The sequence below is a fragment of the Penaeus vannamei genome, chromosome 33, assembly GCF_042767895.1.
Source record: "Penaeus vannamei isolate JL-2024 chromosome 33, ASM4276789v1, whole genome shotgun sequence".
NCBI lineage: Eukaryota > Metazoa > Arthropoda > Malacostraca > Decapoda > Penaeidae > Penaeus > Penaeus vannamei.
This window is the reverse complement of record NC_091581.1, coordinates 5,874,419-5,886,918: the sequence shown is the minus strand read 5'-3', so window position 1 is coordinate 5,886,918 and position 12,500 is coordinate 5,874,419. Positions and strand designations below refer to the sequence as shown.

Here is a 12,500-nt window from a genome sequence, read left to right as displayed (position 1 = left end):
CACACACACACACACACACACACACACACACACACACACATATATATATATATATATATATATATATATATATATATATATATATATATACATATATATATATGTATATATGTATATATATATATATATATATATATATATATATATATGTTTGTATATGTATGTATGAATGTATATGTGTGTATGTGTGTGTGTTTATGTATGTTTTTTTGTTGTTTTTGACGGGGTAGTGTGCACGAATGAAGGGGGATTTGATCTAATTAGGAAGAAAAAATATTTAGATATTATTCATTTAGACTGATGCAGAAGTTGTGTATATGACTTCAGATGTGTCTTCATACAATCAGTTAAATTGGAATATGTGAAATCCATATAGATTGTGTTTTCGAAAACTCGAATTATGAATGAAATCCGTTAAGGCTTCGTCTTTAAATAATCTTCCCACAATATACTTCCAGGGAATTCTTAAGAAGTTTGAAAGAAAAAAAACAAGGCACAAATACCTACGCGAAATATTTATGGCAGCAACTCTGCTGTCAAAGAGCAATCAATAAACAAGGCATCTCTCTCAGGACAACACACGACACACCAATATCCTCGAGCAGAGGTTTATTCATCTCCAGGTAAAATCCCATCACAGTTCGGTTGCCAATCATACCCAGAATCTACTCTACACAGCTAAGAGATAAGAATTTAAAATGTTAATATGGCAGAAAAATTTCAAAGCTGGCGCGAGCAGCGCGCGCTCTGCGCCTGCGCACTGAGGCAGGAGCACACAAGCGGAGGGAGAGAACTTCACTAGGCCGCTCTTTTGAGGTAAATTCAAGCTTATTTCCGGCCTCGAGCCTCCTCGCACTCAACACACAAACCTATGAATGTCCTAGCTCTGCCGTTGAAAGGTCGCCCAAGGCAGAAAGTGTCTGTGGCGGGCGTAAAAGCCGCCTGAAAGACCGTTGGGTGAGCGGGCTGGATCAATGGCTGCGAGAGGCATGTTGTGAGGAGCGGCATCAGCTGGCCCGGCCTCTGCACCGGTCTCGGGCCTCAGGGCTCAGGGGTCTCGGACTGTGGGGGCTTCGGGGCCTTGGGGCTTAGGGCTCCGGGCCTCGGGGTTGTAGGGCGCCAGGCATCCGAGTTCTTGGGTTTTAGAGCTGAGGGCCCTCGGGCTTCATTACCTTGGGGATCAGAGGCTTAGGACTCAAGGACTAGGGACTCTCAGGGCTGCCGGAATCGCTCCTGCGCCAGGGGATAGTCGGGGAATAGGGAGAATGAGAGCTTATGAAGAATGTATATATTTGATGTGTTGAGGGATTAAAGATTATTATATATGTCAAAACAGGATATTGAGGCTTTTGTGTAAAAAGAGACTAGGAAATTGCATGAATGAATTGATAAAAAATAAAAATATATGAGACTTTATTGCACCAAAGACCTTATGTAGGGTAATTTTGCAAAATCTTGAGTATCCGATCGAGACAATTTTAGCATCAGTGGATTCCATTCACTCTATTATCGAGATTTGTTACGAAGAGCAATGCACCCACCAAAGATGTAAGTTGCAAAACCAGGGTATCATGTGAACTCAAAAGTCCAAACTTAGCCGTTCCTGCCTTCTATTTATTCCCTAGATAAGGGAGAACAAGCCCCCTGTATCGTACTTGATTGGCACCTTATGTCAGCTTTAGAAAATAAATCATTAAGAACTGGCTCTGTGAGGGTGTTGTGGACTTGTTGTGTAAATAGGCAGCAGCGGTGGAATGTGTTATTGAGAGCGACTTACAGAGATAAAGGGAAATAACACTACCATCTTGTAGAGCATAACATAAAGAGTAAGGAAGAACGTAGTTTAAGCAGCAGCAGCAGCATATTTACTGGTAAGTGATGAAAATGTTCATTGCATAACACTGCTCAGACAGCCACAGTTCTTGATGTATGTTTTCTATAAGTTGGGGGGAGGGGGGCTTCCTCCCTGTCTAGGCAATAAGTAGAAAGTAGGAAAGGTTAGGTTTGGATTTCGGGTTTGCATGGTTATAGAACTTTGTCTCTGGAGGTTGTGTCACTCTCAGTAACAAAACCCAGTAAGTGACTCTGTGTATATTCATATCTTTCTCTTGTGCATTTTATACCCTCCTGTGCTCTAGGGGCCAGGATTATTGCTAATGGGGATTCTGGTGTAATTTAGATCTATGTGGATAGTAGAGAGAGAGAGAGGAATCCATCAACACCAAAATTGTTGTATTCATGTCAGGCCTTTTGTAACCCACAACTCGAGACTGTATGAACAAACCTTTTTTAGGCCTTGTATTTGGGTAGACAAGCAGCATTTGTCATTCCTTGGGTGTTAGGAATAATTTTGTATTGCATTGATTGTTAAGATTATGGATGGCTGAAAGAGATGATGGGGAGAAGAAAAACAGAATTAGCTGTACAATTTTTATTTCAGGTGAAAGTACAGAAGGAAAATGGTATAAGAGGAAACTCAATTAATCTTTACAGTATGGACATGCTAAGCAAGAGCAAATTGAAGATATTCTTGTATAGGACAAAAAGTTGCAGTTGTCAGTACAAAAAATAATCTGCAGACAAGCAGTAATACCACAAATAAAGGATGAAGATATTTGCTCATAGCCCAAGTTCCACTTAGTGCTCGCAAGATTCAGCTCTATCTTACTGTGCATACTGAGGTGAAGACAATATTTACCATGGGGTTGTTGGGGGCAGAGACCACCATCAACCATCCCTTCGGGCAGTATCCGAAGGGCATGCCTAGTTGTGAAATGGAGTTAGGGAGTGTCTGTTCTGTAAAGAATACCAGAAACTCATTTTGTTTCCTGTTTTAACAATCTTGGCCATGTGGGAAGTAAAGATATAACAGACAAACATCAGTGTGTAAGATGAAATAGAAATAGTAAATAGTTAAAGGACACTTGCACATATCACCAGCCTTGTGCAGATTGATATGACCATTGAGCCTCCAGCAAAGGCCAACAGAATTTGTAAACCTTTTTGACAATTTACCTTCAGATAAGAACTAGTCGAAGCCCTAAGTTGCTATAATGTTTGCAATTATATCTTATTTGAAGGTCACATTTATTCATTCACATGGATGCTGCTTTCAGATATGCTAGTTGATGCCATGAACTTCATCTCCTCTTTCAAATATGTGACAGCTGTCATACTTAACTCCAGCAATATGGATAGAGATGCTATCAGTTAGTATTGCCGTCATGAACAAGGATTTCCAACTTGCACTCTAATTCATTGTCCAGTGCTCTTGTTTGTTCTTGGATAATTTGAATGTTAACATATTTTAATAATTACTTGATTTTCTCAAATTACTGACAGTGATGCTTGATTATTAATTGTTTGGGTTAAGATATTCTGCTTTGATTCAAAAGCCCAATACAGTTTTTTATTTTTTTTTCTAACCGTATTGTAATTTCGCAAGTGCTATAAAAGTTTTTGTTAGCTTCATTGTTTACTATTTATGTTTTTTAAGGATTTACTAGGCCGAGAAATATGTTGCTCTTGCTTTACAAAGTATAACTGTTTACATGAAAGAATGAATGGAATTATCAGGGACAATTTTTATTTTGAATATTATCAACTTCTAAAGCTTTCCAACAGTTATTCACTATTTGTCATCTTATAATTGCTCATAGAAAAATGTGATCCTGTTTCAGGTTAGGTGGGCTGGTGGGCTGTCAAGAAGTGTGCAAGGTGTGGCATGTTCCCCCATCTCTTGTGAGGACCTCCCTGCGGTGACACGCGCCATCGTAATTAATTCCACGCACAGCTCCATCATCATCCTTTTGGGGTCCGATCACGCAACCAATTAGTTGTAATCATGTATCATCAACCTCCACCAAACGTCGATTCCTCTAGCAATGTTGAGGTGAGTGCTGTAGGGTTATGGTATTCATTGACTTTGTTAAATATTCGTTTTTAATAGTTAATCTTATAGGGAAGTAGTAAATGAAATGTAAAGGAAATTGTTATTGATAATGGGTTAAGGAACAGTGTATTTTTGTATTTATTTTATTATTATTATTATTATTATTTTTTTTACTTATTATTATTATTATTTTTTTTTTTTTTTTTTTTTTTTTTTCCCCCCCATGTGCAGTAGCATGATGTCTTGAAAGTCTTGTGTTTATTGAAATAAATTTTGCTAAGTCTCTCCTCTTTATTATTTTTTGTATAGCAATAGCATTTCTGTATATGTATTTGGGACATACTTCACTTATACAATGAAAGAGTAGCTTCTGAATGTAGAAAATTCCTCTACTTGCAGGGCATGTCAGGAGCTCTGCCCTCCAAAACCCCTGTTTCACTTCTCCAAGAGTTGTGTATGCGCAGAGGAATCTCCCCCAAGTATGACCTTCTGCAGATAGAGGGAGCAGTTCATGAACCAACTTTTGTGTACAGAGTCACTGTGGGGGAGTTTGCAGGTATGATATTTGATTTTGTGTGTGTTCTTTAATTATGCTGTATTATAATTTTTTAAAAAGTTTTGATTCATAAGGCTTGGTTACACATTTAATTTTAGATGAAGAATTAAGGGAACCTGGTCATTTTTTAGAATTGCCAAATGATCCGAATCACCACCAAAAGTTTATGGTATATTAGTTAGGTTAAGATACACCTTAGGTAAACTTAGGTAACTTTTGGAGTTAGGAAAGAAAATCCTGGATCCGAACCATCGTCTGCATCGCTACCAAAGTGTTATCGGCATCTAAGTTAGGTTAAAACATACCTGTGGTAAAAATCTCATTTAAATGTGTTCATAACTTTCAGAAATATTAGACAACATAAACAAACAAACAAATAAACAAACAAACAAACAGATTTAAGAATTTAAATAAACAAAAGGTCATGGTATACACGGAAATCATTTGTATATCATTAAAAACTTTATATACATATTTTTTACACCGCCCTGTAATTGTATATTGTTATTTCATAGCAGTTAGTGTGAAAGTTGGCTGTGTCTTCCTGTAGAGTTACAACATAAGCCTGCCTGCCGAGAAAAAAAAAATTGTGAGAAATGGCCAGGTATCGAAGGGGTAGCATCGGACTCGAGAAAGATCACTTTATCAACCTATATTATACGTTGTAAAACCCTATTAGAGCAGCAATTAAGGTAAATAATACATAAATATATCATATACAACTATTTCGTACATGATTTCTTATTTATAATGTAAAAAAAAAAATAATATGAAGAGGGAAAACAATCGCGATATTTGGGTCCTTCACATTTTTATGTGTAGCACATGCATATTCAGTCTGATTTTAACATATTATGGCTCATTTTGTAGCTGAATGATATATCTATTATATGCTGCAATGAGGATTTGCAGTATTTTCATGTGCTGCTTATAAAAGTGACATATTTTCCAAATCCCCTTTTAGGGTGTTGAAATAGTCACCTTTGTAAAATATTCACTCTCCAAAAAATAAGGTCGACTTCTAAAAATTGGCTTCCGCATATTATAGTAGAAATGTTCTATTCATATACGACATCAGAATGGCTGTATGATTTTTTTGGATTTTAGCGAATTATAACAAAAATAGTCAATGTAAGCCTATGGACATCTCATATCACTGCCACCCTAACATACTATATGTAAGATTTTGAGAAATTGTTATGTGATGGCAATGTCCACAATACTTCAATATGCAGTTATATGATAGAGGATTATGTTATATGAAGATTATTCTTATCCTTGATAAGTCAAAATCGAAAGACTGCTTCGAACAAGCACAAGATCTGGGGTGAATCCGTTAAAAAATCACATCAGAATGCATGTGTAATTTTTTCTGGATTTTACACAATTTTTGCATTTTTGTCAAATTTCAAAATTCAAAAACTGTTTGGGCGATTTTGAAAAAAAAATGACCACAGGGATCAGGGCAAGGTCGAAGTAAAAGGATGTGAGTTTCATCAAAATTGGCAAGAGAAATCGAAAAGAAAGAAAAAAAAAAGACGGTCCCTTTAATAGACCACTTCTCCCTAAAGCAAATGGATCTGGACAAAGCAAGAAGAAGGCAAAACACGCAGCTGCAAAGGCTGTCCTGGACATCATCATCCAGGGTGGTGCGGCAGGGGCTGGGGGACCCACTTCAGGCGGAGCTCCTGGAGCTCCACCAGAACTGTAAGTGTCTCTTTACTCACAGCTTCTGTATATATATAATTTGTAATTGCAGTTTCTTTTCTTCTGAGTTTAGCATTACATATGAATTATAAATTCTTTGAATTATTGAGAGCTAGTTTCCAAATGAAGATGCCAATCTTAAGGGGTTGGGCAAATGCTGCAACTGAAAGAACTAATATATCTCATGAGGTTCATATTTGGCATTAAATCATTTTCTAAAGTTAACTTTTTCAGGCATTGAAAAATTAACAGTTGTAGATATTAGCAGGATGAATTTGTAGATTGTATGTAATGTTTTGTGAACACTACTCATTGCAGATCAACCCAGATTGTTTCCCCATATGATGATGGTATCCCAGGGAACCCAGTTGGGTCCTTGCAGGTAAGATGCAACTTTTATGTTAGTTGCAGAATGAATTAAAGTTCTTATATTCTAGGCCTAAAAGACAGAAGTGACATTCTTATAATTAATTAATGCCTAAGTCATTCAAAAAAGGATTATGTAATTCAATTTTGCAGCTGATATACAATTTCTTGAGAATATTCAAGGAATATTGATTGTAGTCTTCTCTCAGTCTATTACTAGACTTGAGTTAGTATTACACCTTTTTGGCCTTGTGCATGTGCAGGTCTCATGGCTAGTTGGGCAGAATTATATCATTTTGATGTGAAATCTGGCGGCTGAGGGGAGCCAGCAAAAACTCGGCCAAGAGTGTTCCTATTCTTTGGGTATCTCTGAGTTTTCCAGGGTGCAATTAAAAACTGATGTCTGTGATTCTCATAAAGAAATTATCAATATCTTTAAATATCTATAAAGTCAACAAGAGTTAGATTTTATATAAACTTCAAGTTAATTATCACAAAATTCATTCTTTATGACCAAAATTATCAGACTGGAGTTAATTTAAATTCTGTAAATCAGTTTTGGTTCTTTTTCCTCAAAAACTTGTACGCCATGAAATACAAAACTACGCACAAAAAAAGTCTTTGTCCTTCATGTTGCTCAAATAGGAAGTACTATGCGCAGTGTTGCTCAAGCGAGAGGCATGTGCGGTTTGGTACGGTGGTCCTTTTCACAGTTGAGATATCATGCCTAGGTACTCGGACACAGGTCAGGTCCTACACGAAGACAAGGCCAGTTGGGCCGTGCCTTTTGGCACTATCTGAGAAACCATGCAAGCCAGAATTGTAACATTCTTTGCCTAGAACTTGTTAATTTACTGCAGATAGTAAGGATCTATAGACTGTGACTGTCAGAGGTTTGTTAAATATTATACTTTTGTATCATTGTAGAAATAAATCCCTGAAGCCAAGGGACTTTTTTCTTTTCTTGGTAATAGTAACATGTAAACAAATTTCAAGAAAACAATGCAACATCAATCTACTGATTGTAATTTTTCTGACTGTTTTTTCCTTTTGCTGTGTCATCTGCTAATCAATAAATGAAAAAGGAGTTTTCTGCTTAAAGTTTGTTCATCCTAAATCTTTAGTTCACTTTGAATATTGTGCACAGTGAGCTACATCTGCACCTCCTGCTCTATTTAGAATATACATGGATGATTCCACTCCCACAGTTTATATATAGGTAAATCATGAATTTATTTTCCCACCAATAGGAGCTGTGCATGGCGCGTCGATGGCCCCCTCCCACATATGAGCTTACCTCAGAGGAGGGCTTCCCTCATGAGCGAACTTTCTCCATTGCATGCACCATTGGTAACACAAGAGAAATAGGTGAGTAAAATTGTTCTAGTGTGATTGCCTTTTGTTTTGTAGTGCAGTTGATTGGAAGAATCTTCACATTTTCAAGATGATGTTAGATTTTACAGCATAATAAAATTGTATCTCCCCCTTGATTACAGGTACTGGAAAGAGTAAGAAGCTAGCAAAACGGCAAGCGGCTTACAAGATGACACAGCTGCTGAAGGACCAGCCAGTGGAGGCACCTCAAGTCAATGTCTTGGCCGATGACGACGATGAGGTATGAAATACTTTGAGCTCTATCATTTACAATCACTTTGCATGTTGCATGGGACATTGTGATTCGTGGAGTGGGAGTGTGAATGAAAGTGATGTTGAGTTAGCAGTTTTGAAAGTATCTGGTAATATAGCTTGTGGAGGTGGTAGTTAGTTTGTTTATTTTAAGCTTTTAAGAAATGTGACTTTCCTGTGTGTTCTAGTTAACCCAATGATCGCAGATGGCATGATATGCATGTCATGTCCACTGTTTAAGTTTATTGTGTTTACATGTAGATGGCTCCACTAGTACTCAATCCTCAAGGAGTCAAACATTAGTCCTACCTGTCTCATTCCCACCTGTTTACCCTTTTCCTTGATTTTCAGAAAGATTAACTGTTATTATTATATTTGTAATAATATAATGACCGTAATATGTATAGTGATAGTAATAGTGTCAGTATTAAAAGTGGGGGGAATCCTACTAATTGAAGGAATTACAAAATTATCCAAGGTCATTAGGGCCCATCAATTAACGCAGTGGCTGAGCTCTTGTGGAGCCATCTGAGTGTGGCAAAATTCACAAAAAGCTACAGTGGACAATACATGTTACCAGTGGGTTAAGCAAGGTAGTCAGTTGATGAGGGGTAGTAGCCGATGCCAGTTAGATATGTATAGGAGTTTGAGAAGTCAGAGAAAAGGGATCAGTTTGGCAAAGAAGATTGATCATAGAAGATCAATTATATTAAAGATTTGAATGAAGACTTACTTTTACACTTGGTTAGAAATGTGGGAACTTCAAATTATTACAAGGTTAGGATCTTTACTGACTTGGCCATCTAGTAATAGATATCTTGATCAGAAAATGGTATTATAAATTGCTTGGCGATTTATTAACCCCTACGGTCCGGATGACGTTATGGTCCCTTCACGGAAAAATCTGGGTCGAGGGCCAGGTGGCACGAACATGTCGTCATTGGAGAAAATGGCAGTGGGCCTGTGATGCAAACTTGCTGTTATGAGCAAAGGCCAAGGTGATGGAATAGACTCTCCATAAGTGCTCAAACTTCTTTGAGTGTGATTTGAATCACCTGGTGCTTAGAAGGGGGCTTCAGCATTATTCCCATCAAAACAAATGTGGAATGTAATGTGCGTAAGCTTTGACTGGAAGAGAGCCAGTTCCAAAGAGGACCCCATATCCATGCGGTGCATTGTATTCCTGGCCACTGAGACTGGCAGTGCAGGTTGTATTATGGATCTATCCTCCTCCTCCTCCTCCTCCAGTGTTATTTACTACATAGAGAGATAGTCTATGCAAGGAAAATAAGCTATTACCATCTGAATAAGCAAATCAAAAGACAAATATGGACATTGGAAAATGGCAAAAAGCTAAAAAGAGCTTACACAAAATAACTTTGCAAAGGGGAAGCACAGAGTCTTGTCACTGCTCATTGGTGTTCATGCATGCCCTGCCTATGCACCGCACACCCGGGATGTTGGCTGCTTACGTAACCCACTGCCCTTGTTTTTGGTACCATGATAACTGTGACGGAACTGGATCCAGTGGGTTAATTGCTGCAAGATATCAATAGCATCAGTATCATCATTAATTATTATTATTGCTAGTTTTATCATTATAATTATTATTATTATTATGTTTTTCAATACTAATGACCTACATTCATCATCCACATTTTTATGAAGAAATCAAGGAGAGTTTGATTCTGAGGATTTCACTTTAAAGAAAATTTGTCTTTATGAAATTTATTGCTCCAGTGAATTGAAAAAATAATTCTTTTGGTCTTCATTTTCTTTAGACATTTGAATTCATCCATGAATCAGAGGCCTCTATTGCCAGTTGCTTCCTTGGTTTTCAAACGGTTGTTTTGAAAAAATTATCCCAGAGGGTATAAAGTACTCGAGGAAGTCAAGCTTGTATAATTCTTTTCAAATTGGACTCAGATGATAGGACAAGTATGTAATAAAATAAATAAAGAGTTTCATTTGTTCATTTGAGGCAAAATGGTACTCGCTTGTTTAATATTATGATGTTCACTTTGATTTATTACTGAATACTACTATATTTAATTATTTATTTATTTATTATTTTTATTTATTTATTTTTTATGAGGGTAGAAGTTAGATTTTTTTATATGCTTACTTAATTTTATATATTGTTTGTTGAATAAGTTTACTGCTTACATCCATATATTTATTTCCCTATTTGTGGCTTTTCCTGTGATGGGTAATCTTGTATTCTGGAATGTCAAAAGTGTGTTTGGTAATTGTGAGGAGAAAAAGTATATGTTCGTTTGTCTTTGTCTCTCATCATGATAGGAACAGACATCAGACATTTAGGCTAACATGTTTATCACAATTTGTCAGGTACAGATATGATTTTGAGAATTCTTGGCTCTTTAAAAGGTAATAGTGAGTCCCATTTTTAATTTGCCAGAATTTATTCTTTGGTAGGTTGTAATACTCAGGAAATGAAATCAGTCCAAGAATTTGCCCCTGAAGTACACTGGGCTACTGAACCAAGGTTGCCCTCATGCAAATACAATGAGCTTTGGTGACATCATAGCAGGCAATCAGCTGATGCTGTTGTTATGGCCGACTCTAAAAGAACTTCATCTTAAGCTGCTTAATATTCCTGTGAATGTTTTATGGGCAACAATACAGGTGATTCATCAGGGGATAGGAAAGGTAATGATGTCAATGAGTTCATTGAGACATACAGAAAGAGGGAAGAGTGTGACTGGATAACTGAATAAAATAGATAGGGGACAGAAAGAGAGAAAAAATTATTAGAAAGCTTTAATGAATGATTAAGAGTGAGAGAGAGTAGCTGAATAAATGAATGAGAGGGGGAGAGCACAAAGAATATTGTATAATTTTGCTTAACCCAATGCTGCAGAAATGTGTTTTCTGTAGTATTGCCAGGTGAAATGTATTTACACATAGATAGCTCCACAAATGCTCTATGTGCTTTCACCTGATTTTTCCCTTCAATTGATTAAAAAAAAAAAAAATCTTGTGCTGTAATTATTATTATTGACGTTACATTATTATTAACAATACTTGTAGCAATACAGAATAAGATTGGATATTTCCAAAAATCAAGGAAGAAGGTTACCAGGTGAGATAGGTCTGGCTTGTCATTGACCCATTGGTGACTAATCACGTGTGGAGCAACAGGTATATAAAACAAGTAATACACTAATTGCACAGTGGGCATGGCATGTGCGTTCATGCAATTCTCAGCTGCATCAGGCTAAGAGAGGAGCTAGGGATGGGCCATAGGAGATGGAGTATTTCTTTTGTGTCATCTAGACTTCCTCAGCTTTTCCAGAAACATAGATTTGTTGCATTTTGGCAACACCTTTAGGGGCTAATGTCGAAACTACTAGGCATATCAGATTCACTTGTTGATTAGATTTATCATATACTCAAAGTAAGATACATTTAATATAAAAAAGAGAATGTGGCCAATAGGTCAGTGTTGGAAATTCATTAACTGAAACATTTTTATAAGATTTTACTTTGTTTATTATTTATTTATCTTTTTTTCTTTTTTTTCTGTTTTCCATCCCATTTTTGCAGCTTCAATATTATCTTTTTTGCCTTTTATGTCTGAGGTACTCCCTCCCATTCTCAGTGCAGGTATCATTTAAAAGGAGTACATTATTGTTTTTAGCTTTTGACAGGAATTGCAGCTGAAAATTGATATAGATTTGATGGCTAGTCCTTCAGGTATACACTTGCATAGGTTTAACATTTCAAGGTCATAAATGAAAGGGGGGGGGGGCTAATAATCAGAAAATGTGTGGCATGTTACCCTTATCCTTGCATTCAGCTTATGGTAATGAAAGCATTGCTATGGCAAGCTGAAGAAGCAAATATTTGTGCATATACCCTTGTTTATTCTCTCTCTATATATTCATATATATATATATATATATATATATATATATATATATATATATATATATATATATATATATGTATATATATATATAAATTATATATATGTATATATATATATATATATATAAATTATATATATGTATATATATATATATATATATAAATTATATATATATATATATATATATATATATATATATATATATATATATATATATATATGAATTTGCATTTTTTTTTTTTTTTCTTCTTTTTTCTTTATATATAGAGAGGAAAAAAATCAAAGCACATATGCAACCCAGGAAAAAAGTCTGCAAAGATAGATAGGCAGTTGGTTAATTATTTTTAAAAGTAAGAGCAACATATGAGAGAACAGCCAATTGAAAGGACAATCCTGTAAGAATTATGCATATATGACTAAAAGTAACAAAGCTAATGGAAGTGGAAGTAGTGGACATCTGA

The 12,500-nt window shown here is 36.1% G+C and overlaps 1 protein-coding gene across 3 annotated transcripts in view; it reads left to right on the top strand.

Annotated features, from left to right (window-relative positions):
* Window positions 1-689: 689 nt before the first annotated feature.
* Window positions 690-12,500, top strand: part of loqs (loquacious) — a 35,424-nt gene continuing 23,613 nt past the window's right edge. For all 3 annotated transcript variants that reach the window (XM_027369703.2, XM_027369702.2, XM_027369701.2), the window contains exons 1-7: window positions 690-816; window positions 3,681-3,892; window positions 4,292-4,448; window positions 6,020-6,155; window positions 6,474-6,537; window positions 7,772-7,889; window positions 8,018-8,136. In XM_027369703.2, coding sequence (XP_027225504.1) covers window positions 3,845-3,892; window positions 4,292-4,448; window positions 6,020-6,155; window positions 6,474-6,537; window positions 7,772-7,889; window positions 8,018-8,136 — 642 coding nt within the window. In that variant the 5' untranslated portion in view covers window positions 690-816; window positions 3,681-3,844. The remainder of the gene's footprint in view (window positions 817-3,680; window positions 3,893-4,291; window positions 4,449-6,019; window positions 6,156-6,473; window positions 6,538-7,771; window positions 7,890-8,017; window positions 8,137-12,500) is intronic.